Source organism: Phocoena phocoena, chromosome 4, assembly GCF_963924675.1.
Source record: "Phocoena phocoena chromosome 4, mPhoPho1.1, whole genome shotgun sequence".
NCBI lineage: Eukaryota > Metazoa > Chordata > Mammalia > Artiodactyla > Phocoenidae > Phocoena > Phocoena phocoena.
In genome coordinates, this window is record NC_089222.1 from 76277447 (window position 1) to 76298375 (window position 20929).

The 20929-nt window shown below is 42.8% G+C and overlaps 1 protein-coding gene across 6 annotated transcripts in view; it reads right to left on the reverse strand.

Annotated features, from left to right (window-relative positions):
- KALRN (kalirin RhoGEF kinase) overlaps window positions 1–20929 on the reverse strand; it is a 640054-nt gene that overhangs the window by 219448 nt on the left and 399677 nt on the right. For all 6 annotated transcript variants that reach the window (XM_065877078.1, XM_065877079.1, XM_065877083.1 and 3 more), the window contains exons 24-28: window positions 20557–20623; window positions 19854–19963; window positions 8346–8415; window positions 5805–5894; window positions 1874–1966 (exon numbers count right to left, since the gene is read on the reverse strand). In XM_065877078.1, coding sequence (XP_065733150.1) covers window positions 1874–1966; window positions 5805–5894; window positions 8346–8415; window positions 19854–19963; window positions 20557–20623 — 430 coding nt within the window. The remainder of the gene's footprint in view (window positions 1–1873; window positions 1967–5804; window positions 5895–8345; window positions 8416–19853; window positions 19964–20556; window positions 20624–20929) is intronic.

Genomic DNA, 20929 nt, shown 5'->3' on the forward strand with positions numbered 1-20929 from the left:
CCTTGTCCATGTCACAAAATTCATCCTAGGAACTTCAGCCTTATGGGATTAACAGGGAGAGGTGACAAACTATATTTCTTTTCGAACTGCATCTTAATTGATTTAAGACCCTGGCAATGTGGGTGGGCATGCCAGTTTTGTTTTGTTTTTTCAATGCACAACCCTACCAATTCCCGAAAAGGCTTTGGGATACTTAAATTTGAAAACCACAAAAATAAATTAAAAAAAAAATCTTCTGGCACAGAAAAAATCATTTAGAAGCGTCATGCATCAAGTGGGCTAGAGAAGGAGAGGATAATTATACACAGAAATCTGGCTAAGGAGAAATTCCTGTAAGTAACCACAAAAGTGGATGCTAACTCTCTGACAGTCAAAGGCAAAGAAGGACCTCAAGCTCTTGTGATTTAAAGGTAGGAAGCACACAAATTTTTCAGAAGAGAAGCCTCTCGCCACCACTCCGAGATCTTAGGAGGATTTCTGTGAGTCTTTATATAAGAAAATTCAAAAACAGACAGGATGGCATCCTCAAAATGCCAGCAGCAGTTCTGCCTGAACAGCCGTGATGTTCTGCACATAGTTATTTCTGATACCAGTCTCAATAAAGGGCAAGGGCGTGATGCCCTGTGGTGATTCTCTAAGTCATTTCTTCAGGGTTGGGAGACTGGAGGGCCTGGAAGTGAAGCCCATTGTCTCTTCCTGGAGTCGAAGAAGGAGATGGCTTGAAGGAGGAGGCTGAAGGGGAAGAAGGATGGTGCGGGGCCCTCCCCTGATCCAGAGGTGAGAAGAGAGGTCAGGGCATGACTCACTGCTGCCCCCACTCCTCTTATCACGGAGCTACAAGTGCTAAGGCAGGAAGACCCCACAGACTGGAAAGCTGGGCACACCCCAACGTGACTAGAATCTAGATTTGAAACCAGACTCGTTTTCAGATTTAGCGAAGCAGACAGAATATGTGAGGTTCAGCAAGCATCTCACAGAGCTGAACTTCAACAGATTTTCTCTGGAACTATACTACTAATGACATGCCTCTCCCTATGCTTTTATCCTTTGCATTTGAGGAGCGACGAGCAAAATATTCAAACTTAGGGAAAACTCCATGCTTGCATATTAAGAATTAATACAGATACAGGTTATATAGCTGCCTATGATATTGACGTCCCAGGCTTTCTGTGGGGAAATGTCATATTTTCAGACTGTCAGTGTGTCCTTCTCTGAGAAGAATCAGCCCAAATCACTCAGTATTTTACATAATTTGATTATTTGACTTTCAAAGAAAAAGATGTTGGAAAAAACCCAAATCTCTTGGTTGGCTCCAGAAGAACCCCTAACATATGGGATCCTACAGATACAGAGTGCCACTGTGTTTTAATATGTACTTTTTAACTATTTCCTCTCTGAAACCTCCTAGTCTTGACAAACGTGGAGATTAAGGCAATGGTAGGTGCTGCCCTGGGCCTCCACTGCCCACGTAGACTGGCACTGCCCCTAACACCTTGACCCCGGATCCCATCGGAAGCAGGGTCCACCAGGAGGAATCTGCCCAAAAGGGAAGGACAGGAGAGACTCTATGTACCAGCCAGTTCCTGGGGTTGCAGTCACTAAAAGCTGTGCGGTGGTGGATGCATGTGAAAATGGTCACAATCCATTCCTGCTCCCATTTCTCCTCTCCCCCACCCCAATAAGCATCTGGAATTTCATGGGATAGAACATGCAGTCTAGAACCAGCAGTGCCAGCGTGGGCTCATCTCTGAAGTTCTGCTCCAGGTAGAGGAAAGGTCTTCAGGTGGAAGCTTTCCCATCCTTGGGCAAAGCTGGGACTCCCTGGGCCTGGTCAACAGTGTGGTCAGGGTGGCAGAGAGGGGAGGGCAGATACCTTCAGGAGCAGCTGGTACTTAGTGATCCTCTGGACGGGCTTAATTAGGTAGGAAGAGATGGAGTTGGCCAGACCGTGCCGCTGCTGTATCTCCTACAGGGATTAAAAATGGGCACCGTTAGACACAGAGGGCCATGTGCACGTATGTCTTCTGGGAGGAGGTGGGCTGGGTTAAGGAGAGAGGAGAAAAGGGAAAAGGCCACACAACTATGAGAGACTGCTCTTCGATGGGAAAAGGAGGAGGAATGGCATTCCATCAAGGGAAAATGTATACACCAAAACACACAGGAAATAATCATTGTATCTTTAGATGATAATGAGGACCATACCTGAGCAGAACAGAGGGTCACACCTAGATTCTAGAAAAGTGAAAATACACTTAGATGAGAAGATGGATGTAGGTCGTTGATGGGGTGGAGCTAGAAGCATGAATTAGGATGTGATGGGGAGCTTCTCAGGGGTAAAGTATTGTAGATCTTAAATAGAAGCAACATATGGTGAAAGCAATGTTTCAGAAAGATTAATATAAGCCTAATAGCAACACAGAGGGTGGAAGCTGGGAAATAAAGACAGAGAGACCAGTTCAGAGATTACTGCCAAAGTCCGAGCGTGTAAACACGCAGTTACCATATGATCCAGCAATTCCACTTCTAGGTATATACCTGAGAGAAATCAAAACATATGTCCACACAAAGACTTGTATAAAATGTTCACAGCAGTATTATTAAGAGCAGTGAAAAGCTGGACACAACCCAAATCTCCATCAACTGATGAATGAAAAAACAAAATGTAGTATAGTCATACAATGGAATATTATTTGGCCATGAAAAGGAACGAAGTACTGAGACGTTACAACATAGCTGAATCTTAACTTTATGCTAAGTGAAAGAAGTCAGTCACAAAAGAACACATATTATATCATTCCATTTTTAATGAAATGTCCAGAAGAGGAAAATCTATAGAGATGCTTAGAGCTGGGGGAGTAGGAAGGAGGATAAGGTGGAGGAGTGGTAGCTAAAGGGCGGGGGCTTGCTTTATGAGATGATGAAATAGTTGCACATGTGTGTGAGTATACTAAACAATTAAATTGTACCCTTTACATGTATGTATAATATACATCTGTATCTCCAGGTGTGTAATGTGGGGGCTTGCCATAAACAAAGATTAGTGAGAACAAATCGTTGGGAGGATTACAAGAAACATTTTAAAGCTCGACAAGATAGGACTTGCTACGCAGCTATGAAGGAGGGTGAAAAAGAGGGAATAATATTTAAAAAAAAATTCCATTTTCCGCCAACTATCCCAGAAAGTAGCAATTTTCTCACTCATTTGCCGCTTCCCTAGAGGTGTGTAGTTATAGCAGGACTTATTCAAGGAAAATGGCAACAGCGGACAGCTTGACCCTATCTGGGCAAATGAACATTGTGAGTTTACTTGGGGGCTTTGGCAGGAGAGGACAGGCAATAACGCACCTTTGACAGGCTTCCCGCTCTGACAAGATGCCAGTTCGGGGAAGGCTTCATGTGGACAGGGAGGAAGGGGCGGCCTCCGGAGGCTTGAGGTCAGCCCAACCAAGCTTAGTAATCAACATGGCACCAGACACCACAGCCTCACGGTTCCCACGTTTGGAGTAGAAAATTCCAGATCATGTCAATGTACGGGTCTTTCTTGGACTTGGATTTTCTGTGCTCTCTTTACAGTAATGGATAATAAGACTGTCTTTATTGGGGGCTTACCTCTTATAGAAGGAGGGCCTGAGGTAGACGGTTTCTAGGTGTAGAATTTAGGGAAACTCTTCTGATGGAAGGGGGAAAGCTACAAAGATGATGCTTTCTGGAATGCTTTGGGAGCAGTCAGGAGGGTTTACTGCTCTCCCTCCCCACCTCTGGGCCAAGTCCCAGGAACTGCTACTGGTCTGGTTTTCTGGCTTCCACTGGCCTCCCCAACTAACGTAGAGGCTCATCAGGCATGACGTTGGAAAATGGGGGGTGGGGGTGAAATTTGGAGTATATCTGACTGCAAGTCAAAGTCTAGAAACAGGGATATGAGGAATGTAGGACTAGAGGAGAACACAGTTTAGCACCAGACATTGTAACATGTACAAAACGAGCCAGGCAACCCATGAGTCAACCTCAAGGGACTCACAGGTGGGGGGAGGTGTGTGTAATAGGAAGGTTCACCGTTAACCTGCCGGAAGGCAGACTGTTACAAACGCCGTAGAGAGACACAGGTGATACTGCACGCATAGAGAGAGGCGAGGATTTACGCAGGAAGCAACACGTGACCTTTAAAGGCTAGAAAGTACTTCTAAGAGTGTCTGTGTGGGCCCGTGTGCCCGCCTGCACCTGTGTGGGCAGAGGGCTCACAATCCATTCTAGGCAGGGAGAGCAGTGTGAGCAAAGATAAGGAAGGAGAAGAGTGAGGCGTGCTCAGAGCACAGGACATGCATTTTCAGAAAAATGTGAAGTGGAAAACAGGACACAGTGCATTTAAAACTTCAGAAAGACCCTTCTGGTTACTATTGGTAAATAACCAGAAACGTCTTAAGAGAAATACATTATTACGCAGAGATAACAGCGCTATAGGGCGTCCCAGACGACAGTCAATAAATTCCGATACCAAGTTAGAGAAAGGCTTTTCTTGGGTTTTCTGTTTAAACGAACATAACCTCAGAAATTCCACTTTGGGACCATTTCCATAGGAATACTCCGTTTTTAAAAATCACGTGTGTTTTTTCTTGTCTGGCTTTTACCCATTCAAGTGTCATTTCTTCACTGAGCAACAAGACCCTTGTAGAGTCATTTCTGTTATAGCAGGGTCAGGCTAGAAAGATGCTCAGAGAAAGTTTATTTTGTAAACTTGAGTGTGGGAACCATGTTGGGAGGTCTGACTCCCCGGAGCCTGGCACACTATCTTGTGCACAGTAGACATTCAAAGATTTATAGATGGAATGAGGTAGGCAGAAAGTTAGATCGACAGATACTAAAATGATATGACTACCAGAATGGCCATCACTGCTGCCACCTATCTCTCACTGAACTTCACTTTTTATTCTCATGTTTTTTTCTCCCTCTGTTCTTCCCGTGCATCCTGCAGTGACCCGTCTGATTCTGTCACTCTCTGGGGACCAGCAGTATATATACCATCATTCACCAACAGGATTGCATCCTCACCCAAAACCAGAGGACCAGACAAGGTACGTCGGCTCCGAGTCTTCTCGTGGCTTCCATCACAGCATAAGTGCTCAACCCTGGCTGCACGTTACTCTCACCTGGAAATGTTTAAAACTCCCAATGCCCAGGCCAAACCCAGGCTGATCATATCAAAACCAGGGCTGGGACCGTAATCACTATTTTTCAAAGCTCCCCAGGTAATTCCAATGGGCAGTCAAGGTTGAAACAATTGCATTAGAGTAGTCAGTGACTCCCAAACTTGAGCAGGTATCAGGGTCACCTGAAGGGCTCCTTAAAACTCAGACTGTTGGGCTCCAGCCCTGGGGATTCTGATTCAATAGATCTAGAGTGGGGTCCAAAATCCATATTTCTAAGAAGTTCTCAGGTGATGCTGATGTGGCTGGGCTGAGAGCACAATCTGAGGAACCCCTACGTTTGAGGAGCTATATATGCAGTAGAAGTGGAATATCCTAGCACGCCTCCTCTGCTCGTGAGATTTATGGCTAGCTGGATTCGGTGTGGAGGCACGGAGGCAAATGCGACTTATCCGAAACCACAGTACTTGAGATGGGATGGAGTAAAACAAAAGATAAGCACTGCTTTTGTTTTTCTCCACGTTTTATCCACGAGAGAGAGGTTTGGAGGGGCCAGTAAAGGAAAATGAGGAACAAAGGATAGCTAAAAACCCACGACCTCAAAGTAGAGGAGCAATTTCCACCTGCTCATCACTGGTTCAAGGATGCAAATTCACAGCTTACATCAAAGAAGGTGCCTGCGTGCTCCAGGATCAGCTGGTTGGAGTCAGGCTTGTTTTTACAGTAGGTGACGTACATCTGAAATTTGTCTGCCTAAAAAATACCAAAAACAATAGTAGGTCAGCATCCATTAGTTGCTCCCTTCTGCTGACTGCCAGCAAGGGCTGCGCAGTTAAACCCTCAGATATTGCGTGATACAGGGTGATCCGTGGCAAATGTCCTGGGCTCATCGGGCCTGTGCTCCCCTGACAAGCTTTGGGATGCTTTTTTCCTATCAGCAGGGGGAGAAAGCTCACTGAAAGTGAGCTCGTTTTAATACTAGTCAGTGCTAGATAGAATTAAAAAAAATAACAATTCACATATCCTCATGTATCCTGACGCTGGACAGAATTTACTGAGAGATTATCCCCCTTTTTCGATTACCTACAATTGCGCTTCCCATCTTGAAAAATGTCAGCATTTGCTCTGAAAACAAAAGTCAAAGAATGAAAACGAAGTGTGATCTCAGAGGGAGATCTGCTAGAACTCCAAATGTCTCCACGGGGGGCAGTTTGTAGGGCATGTTAAATGCCTATGCTACCATCCCCCACTTCCCAGAAGCAGTGATGGGGGAAAGGAAAGCAGGGTGACCCTCTGGGGTAGGGTCTGAACAATGAGTCCTAACCAGATTTCTACTTCAAGTCAAGAATTTTATGGCTTGGTGAAAATTCATTTCTTATGTCTTTGGGATCCTCTGGGTCAGTGTTTCACAGCCTTTCCACCAGAAAAGGTGTGTGTACTTTGGCCACCAAGCACTTTTCCCATTTGTGAAATGCTCCCATCCTCGTGCCTATACCACATTGGGGATGTCCTCTTCTAAGAAAGCAGCCTAGCTATGTTTTAATTATAGCAGGTTTCATTTATGCCACCACTTTCCCAAGTTCTTTATATATATTAACTCGTTTGTTCCTTATGAGAACCCTATGTGGTGAGTTCTATTACTATCATCCCCCTTTCAAAATTGTGAAAATGGTGGCATAAGGTTGGTTAAGTAACTTTAAATTCCCATAGTTACAGAGTGGTGGAGCCCAGGCCAGCTGCCTTCAGGCTTCTTGGTAATAACTGTTGCTGTTCAATACATTGCAAACAACTCTTTCTACCCTTTACTCCTGCACCACACTCATAAATTAAGATTATAAGACTTAAGAAAGTCACTTTGGGATGATTCTTGGCAAAATGTGCATACTTTACACAATCATGAAAGGTTTTCTGAAACCAGTTTTAGGGTTTATATACTACCTGGGAGGCATTCATCATCCCTAAGAGATGTTGATAAACCATACTTATGGTTGATGGTAAGGCAAATCCTTACCATATGGTTGATGGTAAGGCAAATGTATGAAAGGTAAACGTATGAAAGGTATGAAACAAGATACCAAAAAAACCCCCCAAAAACCTTCACTTAATGGTCAATCTCATTTTTTCTCTACACTGGCCATGCAAGGGATCATAAATTATTTATCAGAACTAATGTGAACTGTGCATGGGCTCACGTATTTAGAGGTGAAAAATGTATTAGCACAAAATCAGATGGCAGTCAGACTTCCTTAAGAAATGCGAGTGTGCCAGGAAGCAAATGGTATAGTTTCAGAAAACGGAAGTAACTCAGGTCTTGAGTTGTGGGATGAGCTGTGATATTAATTACATGTCATTTGGCTGGCCAACGTCCTAGCTCTTCTGAAATGTTTCCATATATAGAATATAAAACATAACCATAGCCCTACCTATTCCAGAGGGCTGTTAAGAGCACAAACTCTCCGAAGAGTGAAAACATTTGGAAAAGTAATTAGCCCATTTTGAGTGGAAGTTATGATTAGTTAACTGTTGAATATTAGAGCTCCTGGCCCTGGGGAAGGATTTCCATGTTTAGTTGCACTTATTGTACTAGGTGAACTTCCCTCAAGATGTTGGCACTCATACCATGAACCTGAACTCAGGATAATGTGGCACGGAGATGCTAACAGATACTAATGTTTCTGTTTGTGTAAGTAGAACCTAGTACATTCAGCCCATTTACTTGGGCCAAGAAAGAGAATGACTAGATATGCATCCTGTAGGTCAGAATTGGGAGGGATACCCAAGGAGTCTGTTCTCTAATAAGGAAGAAAATGTAAACAATGGTTTGGTGGATTTCTAAAGTTCTAATTCCTTAACCCTCATCCTGTTAAGAACAAAACAACTCGTGGATGGAGCTGGAGTAGTTCTTCTACCAAGGGTGGGGGTCTTGTTCCAATCTCCTGACATCTCAATTATAGAAAGTTTTTGAGAACTTAAGGTGGAGCTTGGACACACCATCTAAGGACCTTTCCCAAGGAGGGCTCTGCTCCTCAGGGACAGATTGCTTCTTTCAGATCTACTCATGGCCCCTCTCTACAGCCCTTGGTCCTGTGTTAGAATTTCATTGACACCCATCAGCTCAGGCACTGAACAGTGATGTCATCTGGTAGCATCTGCATTCCTGGAAAGCATGTGACAGTGGGAGGAGAAGAAGCTCAGGTCGGTTACCCAGGTAACAAAGCAGTGTCCCACATCCTCAGGCAGCTGCTCATACTTCTCCAGCTCTTTGAGGAAGATGCTGCAAGGGGAGAAAAAGGCCAAATCAGACATCTCTGTACTGCTGACCCCCTCTCCACCAGAGGCTTATACTGAGGTCATCCCAACCTTGTAAACTCTCCATTATTTACACGTGGCTTCTCTACTCTCTAAGCAACACGTGGTAACAAGCGATTTTAAATATGTTGGAACTAATTTCATTAAAATTTCTATTAATTGATTAACTAGTGCTACTTAACATTGTTTCCCTTAAGGGTTTACACTTCTCAGGCTGAAAATAATGAAATATTATACTTGTGTTGGGCATTTCATTTTAACAGTAACTATGACTATTTTTTTCACAAGTAATCTGAGCACGCTGTAACATTTAAAAATATACAGATATAGGTATCAAAAGAACAAAATAAATATCATCTATGATCCCAGAGGTAGGTGGAAAAATTCTGAATCCTACACTGACTTCTTTCCAATTTTTCACTTCCTTCTTCCATCAGTACCCAGTTTGTGCTAAAAGACCGAGTTAACGTTTCCTAATGCTGACATTGTTGGGAAAGAAAATTTAATGGGGAAAAAGTTGTAATACATTTCAAAGCTGAATTGAATTACTACTGAATTATCTGCCATTGTGGATATCTGAGCCATGGCTCCCTTCTATCTTAATAAATAATAAAGAGTTGACTATCCCAACTTCAAATTAATAATATTAAACAATTGGTTTGAGCTCAGAGAACATAAGCTCAAATAAGCCAGAATCACTGGAATGGAATTTGCTTTTTAAAAATCACACAAAGTTTTTCAAATAAAAAATAATATGAGGTTGTGGGGAAACATTCTGGTGGAGATGGAAGACGGTATAATCTTTGCACAGGTCAATTTGATAACATCTATCAAAATAAAAAATGTACTTATCTTTGCCTCTGCAATTTTAATTTTGGAAAATGTCCTATAGTTGTAGTCACGTGTGTAACGTGAAGTATATACATGTAGATTCACTGTGGCACTGTTCATAACAGCAAAAGATGGTCTATAGATGACAAAGTAAACTACAGTACATCCACAGAACCATATACTATGTAGCTATAAAAAATGGCTAAGCTTTTTAGGTTTTCACATGGAAGATCTCCAGGGCAGGCTGCTAAGTAAAAAAAGCAAGGTGTGGAAGAATGTATCTAATATTCTGCCTTTTGTCTAAGTAAATAATACATACTCTTATTTCCAACCCAAGAAACTAATGGTCAAAGTGTACAATTTCAGTCATGCAATATAAGTTCTGGAGATCTATTATATAGCATAATACTTATAGCTAACAATAATGTATTGTATACTTAAAAGTTGCAAAGAGGGTAGATCTTATGTTAAGTGTTCTTATATAATAATAATTGGGGAGAAAACTTTGGGAGGTGATAAATATGTCTATGGCCTTGATGGTGGTGATGGTTTCATGGGTGTAGAGTTATCCCCCAACGCATCAGGTTGTGATATTAAATACGTACAGCTTTTTACATCAACCATACTTCAATAAAGTGGTTAAAAAGAAAGTCATTACCTAAAATGAAAAGACAACCTACTGAATGGGAGAAAATATTTGCAAATGATATAACCAATACAGATTAACATCCAACATATATAAATAGCTCATACAACTCAACATCAAAAAAACAAACAACATGATTTAAAAATGGGCAGAAGACCTGAATGGATGTTTTTCCCAAGAAGACATACAGATGGCCAACAGGCACATGAAAAGATGCCCAACATCACTAATCATCAGAGAAATGCAAATCAAAACCACAGTGAAGTATCACCTCACACCAGTCAGAAGGGCCATCACCAAAAAGAACACAAATAACAAACGCTGGAGAGGGTGGGGAGAAAAGGGAACCCTTCTACACTGTTGGTGGGAATGCAAATTGGTGCAGCCACTGTGGAAAACAGCATGGAGCATTCTCCAAAAACTAAAAATAGAGCTACCATATGACCCAGCAATTCTACTCCTGAGTATATATCTGAAAAAAATGAAAACTCTACTTTGAAAAGACACATGCACCCCAATGTTCATAGCAGCATTATGTACAATTGCCAAGATATGGAAGCAACCTAAGTGTCCAAGAGATGAATGGATAAAGAAGATGTGGTATATATACAATGGAATATTACTCAGCCATAAAAAGAATGAAATTTTGCCATTTGAAACAACATGGATTGAGTAGGAGGGCATTATGCTAAGTGAAGTAAGTCCGACAGAGAAAGACAAATACTATATGATATCACTTATATGTGGAGTCTAAAAAACACCACAAACTGGTGACTATAACAAAAAAGAAACAGACTCACAGATATAGAGGACAAGCTAGTGGTTACCAGTGGGCAGAAGAAAGTGGGGAGCAGCAAGATAGGGAAAGGGGATTAAGAGGTACAAACTACTATATATAAAAAAAAATAGGGCTTCCCTGGTGGCGCAATGGTTGAAAGTCTGCCTGCTGATGCAGGGGACACGGGTTCGTGCCCCGGTCCGGGAAGATCCCACATGCCGTGGAGTGGCTAGGCCTGTGAGCCATGGCCGCTGAGCCTGCGCGTCCGAAGCCTGTGCTCCGCAACGGGAGAGGCCACAACAGTGAGAGGTCCGCGTACCGCAAAAAAAAAAAAAAAAAAAAAAAAAAAGCTACGAGGATATACTGTACAACATGGGGAATATAGCCAATATTTTATAATAATTATAAATGGAGTATAACCTTTAAAGATTGTGAATCACTATGTTGTACACCTGAAAGTTATATAATATTATACATCAACCACACCTCAATAAAAAAAAAAGAAGAGCAAACAGACTTTCACACATGTGAAATGACATATAAAGAAGAGCATTCACCACAGTACTGTCTGAAATAAAAGTCGGTTGGAAACAACACAAATATATTTTTAAAAAGTCATTACCATAGGAAACCAGGTGAAGGAACAGGGTGAATGAAGGTAGTGGTGGGTGGGTCTTCTCGATCTAAACTTTTCTATTTAATTTTGATTTTAAAAATTAATTCAGAAATTAAATTAAAATAAATAAAGTAGGTCTGAATGATTCCATTGTCTACTCTACCATTGGAACAAATAAATTTTACTGATTTGACATACACTACTTGAGTCCCCTTGTCCAGGAATTCTGGCAGCATCTTACAATTATAATTACAATTGGTTATGGATTCTATATATATGTAATTTGTGTTCTCCCTTCAATGACATAGAAAGATGTTGGTTTTGGTTTAAAGAAATATATATGTGCAATTAAAAAATGTTTGGCAAGTCATATTTGGAAGGCCAAAATGCTAATGATTGATAGGATCATAGATGATATTTTTTGTCCACCTGCCATTTAAATTTTCTACAACAAATGGGTACTACTTCAGTAATGAGAAAAAGTCACTTAAAATTTTTTGAAGACTCCTAGCAATACCCATTTGATGATAATCATCTTTCTCCTGAATTTTGGAGTATCCTGATCTGAATCATGGAACAGCAGTGATTATAATGCAATTTGGGCTTACAAAATGCAAATATGCAGTGCTCAAAAATCAATAAGTATCATACTTGTTGCTATTTTTGGAAGAACTGCAGGTGACACACATATATTTAATATGACTTCTAAATTAGAAATAGGAAAAAAATTATATAATGCTATAAGTGAGGATCAAATTTTTTTCAAGGCCAGAAAGAAAACATCTTTTTTTGTAGCAAAGAGAAGCAATCTGGCTCATTACTATATATAACATAATATGTTAAAATATTAATCTATTTTTAATATAATTTTTATTTCTGGAACTAAATTCTAAAAGACACTTATTATGTGACTCTTCCATGAGAACACTAAATAATAAAATGTACAAAATCTTCAGAGGTAGTTTTTTCAGATGTTGAGATATTCTTTACACAGTCATTTCTCATATGGGCTGAACAGGGACGGGGTGGGGGACGGGGGAGTGCTGGAACAGCTTGACGAGTGGGGGGAAGAAACTCTGATGAGCTATTCTAGGACAAGGACTGGTGAAAGGAAATGAACTGCTTTAAAGAAAGCAGGACTAGGAGGAAAGAGTACTTGGAAGAAGAGAGAAAGAGGTGAATTTGGAGCCCTGGGCACCTACAATAAATGCTATTGGCTGTAGGAAACCTCCACTTCCCCACTCTCAGGATCTCACTCCAATCCCCTCCCTCTCACCCCCATGATACATAGGCCCTTCTCCTTTAACGGCAATCACATAAATGATACAACAGCCCGGATCATGACATTCCACGTAAGATATAAAATTGTATTCTTGCTTTAGAAGTTGCAAGGACTCTGTGACGACTCAGGGAGAGTGTCCTCCTTCCTTGACTTATGACCCAAGGTCAGTGGCCTGGTCACTTAAGGTTAATTTTAAGCGCACAGTGGTAATTATACCCACAGAGTTGATAACTGATCTAGATGCTGAAGATGGTGCTAGAATTTTATTTAATTTAAATAGAGCAATACCCTGACTTTTGGTGACAGTAGGTATCAAAAACCTATGGGAGGAAGCTCTGCTTGAAAATTCTCAAGAAGTGAATTTAAAATGAGTTAAGTACACAGACTATCATTGCTACAGTTAATGCCTTTTCGGAAAATGCAGGTTTTAACGGCAGCTGCCACTGCTAGCTCCCCTTTCTACTGACCCGAGGCCTCACTTTCCTTCCCTCCCACAGCTAAGCTCAAGTCAAAGAGCCAGAGTTCACACCTACTCACAGTCGTGAGGGGGTCTTCGGAAGTCTCATTTTTCTCAACTTTAAATAACCTCGTGGGGATGTTGTGAGGATTTAATAAATCCACGTAGGTAAAGAACCCAAACCACTGCCTGGCATATAGCAGGCACTAAATAAACATTCGTTTTTCAGGATCAGTGCTTCCCAATCTTAATAAGCTCCACTCCTGTAGACTTATCCCGAGAGAGCTCTCCCCACCATGCCCCTGTTGGAAAATCTATAGTAGATTACCTTCTCCTAAACCATATCTTGGGAAAATCTTGATTGGGCATTATGCAAAGATTGGATTTCAAGGTCACAGATCATGTCAGTTTGGGAAATGCTGGGCTAAACTAGTTAGTTTATGGCAGGACTTCCAAAATCCTATAATATGATGAGGCACATTATAAATCTCTGAAGTATCTGATAGAGTGTGCAGTGCTTCCCAAACTTCTTTGCGAGTGGAACATTTCTGGGGGGACTTTGTCTTAAGGAACACTCTTGGAAAACCTTAGTTAGTGGACACCACACCTGGCTGTGCACTGCCCTCTGGGTTAGGATCTGAGCATCTGTACTGTTTAGCAAAGCTCCCTGGGTAATTCTAATGCATCCAGTCCATAGGTCAGCTTTTGAAGGCAACTGCCCTATTCCAGCGTGCTTCCAGTTGTTAGATCCTACATCAACTCCACATGATTTAATTTTTAAATAAAAAAGCTAAGAGTTTTAAAAGCTATTTATTTTGTGCTGGGCATATCAATTCATAACTTTGAGTAGGATGTGTACTACCATCTCAATGTTATTGTTGATGGTAAGTGGCAGTATTAAACTCTATTTTGCTTTTTAATTTGAAGCTTATGAAGATGACAGGTTATGTACGTCTGATCAGTATCATTCTACCTACTTCAAATAGATGTGATGAGTTTAAATTAAAGCACAAGAGGTCACAACACTTCACAAATGATGGGATATTCCTCCTCAGCTGTTCTATAGAAACATCTTGGTCCTCACCATTTCAATAATTATGTGTAATAAATCATGGGAGAACGAACAAAGCAAGGAGTTTAAGAGTTTGCGTGAATGTCTGGGGTTCTTTCAGAAATGAATAAAACTTTTAAAGAAATGTCAAGATTCAAATACTGTATGACATCACTTACCTGTGGAATTTAAAAAATACAACAAACTAGTGAATATAACAAAAAAGAAGCAGACTCACAGATACAGAGAATGAACTAGTGGTTACCAGTGGGGAGGGGGAAGGTGCTTCGCTCTGACTTTGGACAGGATCCTGGGAAATGAAACCTCTAGCATTTATTGACAGAAAAGCTTTGTGAGCTTTGTCATTAAGTACTATGGAAACAGCACCATTCCAAAGGCACCCTGAGTCATTCTGATTTTGTTATTCTCGCCAAAGGTACATCTGGCCTATGTTCTTACTGCTTCTGGAGAAGTATATCCTTCACAGAGGACCTCTACGTCAAGGGTGCAGCTTGCATTTAAAGGGGAGCATATGTGATGACCTTGTGTATGCGTGCTCTCATGCATGTGCATGCACACTTGTTGGGACAAGGGGAATGAAGGGGGGGGCGGTGCTGTGGTAACGGGGCAGGGGGGAGAAGAACAATGAGGAGGAGACAAACAAATAAAGCTGGAGGCAGCCAGGGAGAAAGGCATCAGGCTCATCTTTGCAGGCAGTCCAGGACACTGCCCCTTATCAATGCTTTCATACAAGTGGAGCTAGAGATCGTTTCTGAGGGATCCATTAGTGACCAGACAGATTCAGAGCCCATCTTGGAAGAGGCTCTGGACTGCAGGCCAGGACAGCTGGTTAGCACACTGAGCGGCTGTTAAACTAGTGGAGAGCTGTGCACACTCCAGGGAAGGTACCAGATTGCTCACAAAAGCGTTTAATCAGCACAGTTTGATCACCTGGGCTGAGCCATGACAATCAGTGGGCTCTGTCCCTTTATTTCACAGCAGAAACTTCAGCTTACGATAGCGGTGAAGGGGCAAAGTGTGCAAGGCTGGACTCTTACTCAGCATATGCCCCACCCTCACCTCCAACCTCAAGCAGCAGTTTATCTCGCTGCACTGCTACCTGTTGAATATGTTTCGCTAATATTTCCTAAGTTTGTTTAACTTGTGTGATCAGATGAATCAAACAGTATTGCATAGGGCTTCCCTGGTGGTGCAGTGGTGGAGAGTTCGCCTGCCGATGCAGGGGACACGGGTTCGTGCCCCGGTCCGGGGAGATCGCACATGCCGCGGAGCGGCTAGGCCCGTGAGCCATGGCCGCTGAGCCTGCGCGTCCTGAGCCTGTGCTCCACAACGGGAGAGGCCACAACAGTGAGAGGCCCGCGTTACCGCAAAAAAAAAAAAAAAAAAAGTATTGCATAAATATAAGTTTAATGTTAAAGTAAAATATAAACAATCTCACATTTAATGTTATTCATAGCCATTGACAGCCTGTTTAGCAACTAGGCAAGGACGCTAAGCAGTTAGTGTGTACAAGTGAAACGAACATGACTTGAACACCCCCAAATGAATGCTTAGACTTTGTCTGACTTTGGGCACTCCCCAATATCTATAATCAGCACCAATGTCAATGGCTTACTGAAAAACAATAGCAACAAAATCACAGCTAAATTTTTTTTAGGGCCTTTCTGATGGGTAAGGCCTCAGTTATCCCTTAGAGTATGGGTTTAGGGCCCAAGAAAAATCACAAGTCTTCCCCTTCTTCTTCGCTTGGCATTTGAATATTAAGAAAATGACAGTGTGACTTAATAGGGAGTTATGAAGACTTGGATTCTTTGGCTGTGTTACTAATTGGTTTGTGCAGGTCACGAACTTTTGTAAGCTCCAGTTTCTATAAAACAAGGGAGTAGGATAGAACGAGATTTTCCTGGAGTGTGAAGAAAGCATAGAAAGCACAGAATACGCATATTTTGAAGCAAGGGGTGTGTGTGTGGGAAGGAGTAGGAGAGGCAACGGAGGAGAAGGCAGTCGCAGCCTGGCAGTGTGGCCTCCAGAAGGGGCTGTGACCTGCACATCCCTTTTCTCACCACTTGGTGGAGCCAGCTCCTCACCTTGTAGTTACAGATCTACCCTCTGTGTTTCAAGGGGTTGTAAAATCAATTTAGCGGGTGGAAGCCAGCATTAAAAAGGAAGGAGAATGGAACCCAATCCAAAATATCAGAGTGCATCACACATAGTGAGGGTGTTATTTTGGAGGACTTAATCTTCCTCTTATATATATGATGTATAAGCATATGCATATCAGGACATGATATATAATTTTTCTTTGGTTCATGATCAAAAATATTTGAAAAGCACTTTGCTGACGCTCCTGCCTGCAATAGGATGCAGGGAGGTCTAGGTCTTTATCCATCTCTCTCCCTCCCTCTCACCCTCGACCCTCCCCCTTTCTCCCTCTCTACTGATCTACCATCTCCCTCTAGTAGTGCCCCCCTTTCCCCTCTTCCTTCCTCTCTCCTTCTCCCCATCTCTTCTTTCCCCTTGTTATCCACTGTTCTCACTTCTCCTCTATCCAGGTATTTTACCCCACTTTCCCACTCGCTCTGTCTCTCCTGCCTTCCTTCGTGCTCTCCTACACCACCATTTCTGACTCATACCATCTCCACCCACCACCTCTCCCCTCCTGAGCCTCAATCTCACAGACACAGACGTGACAAGACACAGTCTAAGTAGGAGTGTGACGGCCAGGCCTCTCCCATCCTTGACCCAGGATTCAGACTCACTCCCAAACTCCTCCCATTGCCTCTCGGCCTCCCTCCTAGACTTCACCACTCTCCTCCCTGAAAGGGCCTGTGTTCAAACGCTCCTCCATCATCAAGGGAGCCGTGCCTGGCTGTACAAATCCCACTGGTTATTTAAATTCCATCTCAAATGCCCCTCCTCTGGGAAGCCTTCCTGTTACTCCAACAGAGACTATTTTCTTTGCTCCTTTGATCTGCACTTGTGCTCACCTCCACCCTTATCACCAATACCTCACTGATTCCCAGAACTCAGAGGGCAGAGCCTTGGTCAGATTCCTCACTGGGTACCAACTCCATCTCCAAACCAGTGCGGGGCCGACCCCAGGGTGGAACTCCTGGGAGATCATGGAAGTGTGGGCCTCGTTCAGTGGTTCACTGGCCTCTCCCATCATTCCCCCCCACCTTGTCTTCTCCTGCCCTGCTGCACACCACCCTCTGCTCCCCACTGACCCCGGCTACCTGGTGCCCTGGAAGGCTGCCCTGAGCCTGGCCAGTGTCTCAGCTCAGTCCCACTTAGCCCTGGCCCTGGCCCTCAGCCTCGGGCCAGGGAACACTAGGCTGGTAGGGCAGTGGGTGGTGGCCAAGTCCAAATCTAATAGCTTCTGGCCGGACCTGGAGGAGGGAGTTTGCAGAAGGGTTATCCAGCCCTGGTTGTTGGTCCCCTACTTGTCTTTCCAACCCTTGCTGAAAACTGACTTATTTCAGGTCATTATTGTAAGGGTGTGTGACCTGGATGACACACCTATGGAAGAAATGGTTTTTCCTCAAATTTGAGGATGCACATGGAAGCTGGTTAGATATGAATCAAACAAACCAGATTTGGCAGTGCCAGCTGGTGGTCTATGGAGTAGGGGACGGGGAGAGAGCACTGAGGTGGGAAACCCAGCCCCTGGAATCTACACCTAATCTTTCAAGGGAGAGTTGTCACATACTGGGCAAGTCACTGGCCCCTCTCTGGGTCTCAGTGTCCTTATCTGTAAATGGAAATGGTTGTACTTGATGGTCAGGAAGACCTTCTGATCCCTGACAGCAGAGATTTTATAAAAATGTTATTGCCCAGACTCACATATGGCCATATCTCCAAAAACTGAAAAGGAAAAAGTAAAGTTCAGATTTAACCAAAGGTGATGAGCATTTTAAACAAATAGCTGTCCTTATCAAAGCTGAAAATCTAATACAAGGCAAACTGAAAATAAATGATTTTCCCACATCATGAGCTGTAGGCCAAAGTGGGGAGACAGCATTAGCAAAATCATTACCGTTTGGGGGATCTATTTATGGCACATACTACCTTATCCGAGTGCTCCCAGAATGCTTAGCAAAATGCAATACAAATGGATCTAGTTTTTCAGTAGATAAGTTTCATGATCTTTACATTTAGTTCTATAATAAAGAGATATAGTACGAAAATAGGAAGAGTGGAGGGTAAAACCTAAGTATCATTCCACTTAAACCTCCAATTTGTGTTAAAATTACTACTTGTAGGTATTAAATTCTATATAGTGAATTGTTCTTCTTTATAGAAATTTTGGTACTTGGGAATTTCTCCATTCAATACCTACAGAGACAAAGGTCCTAGAGAAAGATCACATACATACAGCTACTCTTTTTTTTTTTTGCAGTACGCGGGCCTCTCACTATTGTGGCCTCTCCCGCCGCGGGGCACAGGCTCCGGACGCGCAGGCCCAGTGGCCATGGCCCACGGGCCCACCCATGTCCCCTGCATCGGCAGGCAGACTCCCAACCACTGTGCCACCAGGGAAGCCCGCCACCTATATTTATTAAACAAAGTTGAAAATACAGTTTTCAGTAACAATAGTCACATTTCAAGTGTTCACTAGGCACACATGACCAGTGGCTACTGTACTGGACAGCACAGACACAGAACATTTCCATCACTGCACAGAGCTCGATGGCGCAGTGCTGTTTTAGAATCTTGCCTCAGGGGGGCTGCTACACCAGTGCCCACTGCCTCCCCAGGACCTCTCTGAGCTGACAGTTTCATCTTCATCATGACTGCTTAATTCAGTCAAAGCCTTGACTAGCCTGACCCTAGGACGTCCTCCGGACTGTATCCTACAACCCTGAATCTCTACCTCAACCCTTCTCTGCAACAGGGTTCTCAGAGAGCTATAGGACTTTATGTCAACATTATTTCTCAGGTCTTGAGGTTTCCTCTATTTGTACTTTGGAAACGGAATTATTTCCATAAGCTGGTTATGTAACTAATCAACCAATGTTCTTGCTGACTCTCTGTTAATGATGGAACATGTTTAGTATGCTGTGGGAAAGATATTTAAATCAAGTTGGCAGCTAGAAAAAATGAATTGTGAGGTTTTAGGGCTCTATGATTCTACTGATTTCAACAAAACATAGAGGGTTGATTGATGTTCTCCCCTATAAGCTGTCGAGAAATATGTTCCATTAGATAGTTTGATTATCTATCTATCTATCTGTCATCTGTTGTTGTTTCGGTTGAGGGTGGGGAAGATGAGGTAGTTAAGGGTGGAGGAAGTATTTAGGTTGAAAGAAAACTTCAGTGGAATTTGAAACCTAAGGCCCACAGAGTAGGACGGTTAGCCTCAGATGAATTCTAATGTCAGGATTCCCAAGAGTTTTAATGAGCAGAAGCTACTTTTACTTCCTCAAGGCCTGGCTATCATTCTGATTGGGTCTGAAGATGTTGGCAGGTAGGTCCCTCAGGACACTGGGGAGAGACACTGATGAATACTTGACTTCACCCTCCACTAGGAATTCTAGACCATTGCAGAGAAAGAAGTGTGAGTGAGAAAGAAGTCTGACAGCCACTGACTTAGAAAATTTAATGGGCAATACTTTACCAGGCAAGATTTCCCAATCAGCTTTGGTCCACTTGTTGGGAAAGCCCTGCTGTTGGGTATTTATGGCCCTGAGTGTGCTCCACTGAAACCCTCCACCAACCTACTTGTTATGAAAATCGTAGATCTCCTGGATGTTGCCAAAGATGATATGCTCCTTATTAAGGATCCCAGGGGGGATCTCCTCCACACCACTGGTCATTTCCCATAGGTAGGTCTGTAAGACAGCAACAGTTCCTCACTGGCAAGCACTGCCATGTGAAATACACACAAAACAAACAGGGCTTCAAAGCTGTGGGGTAAGGCTCAGACTGGGAATGCATGTAGAGCCTAAAAAGTGAGATGGTAAGTAAGCAGAATGGAAAGAACGAAAACCTGGATGTTCCATTACTGTGAACTGTTGCTAGGGAAATTCACATCCCAGACTTTAGCAAGAACACACACTCCACAGTCTTCTTATTTATTAAATGTGTTTGAGTCTGACTGTGTGTCGGGGGGAGGATGCAGATTTTTAGACTCAACTTAAGTTCATCGACTGTGTCATAGATTTTATTTTGAATTCAAGTGTGTTATATGCTTTTTTTTTTTTTTTTTTTGCTGGGCCTAGTTCCAGTCTGAGAAAAGTTTCTTTCCAAAGCACTTTAAACTCCCATGCAATTATTATTGACTCTGGGAGAAAGATGTCCTCTGGTTGGTTTTTTATTCTTCAAGCTCCGGGAGAAGACAGAGTACTGAGCTCCTCTCCAGGACTTGACGTGGCAAGGATGTCAGTTTCTAATACAGCTGAGAACTGATGACCGCAAGACTTACCTCTAAGCACTCGTGTAAGTCCCTCACATAAGCCTTCTCTGTCTGAAGCAGTTCTGCCATAATGAATCTAGAAGGAAGCAAATAGGCTTTTAGTTGGTTAGAGATGTAATACCTCCCTTCCTTCAAACTTCACTGCCCCCACCCCAGCATTTATGACATTCTTGAATGTCCTATTTTTCTACTTTACCAATATACGTCTCGAGTCCCTCTCACTCTGATCATTTGCTCTGTGTCCCTTCAGCACGTTTGTGCTCAGCTAGTTCCATACTCTCTTCCCCTTTTACCCCCCCCCCCAGTTCTACCATGTTGTGACTCTGTGCTGATATGTGTGTGCTCTCAGTTGCACATCTGTGTGTGTGTGTGTGCACATAAG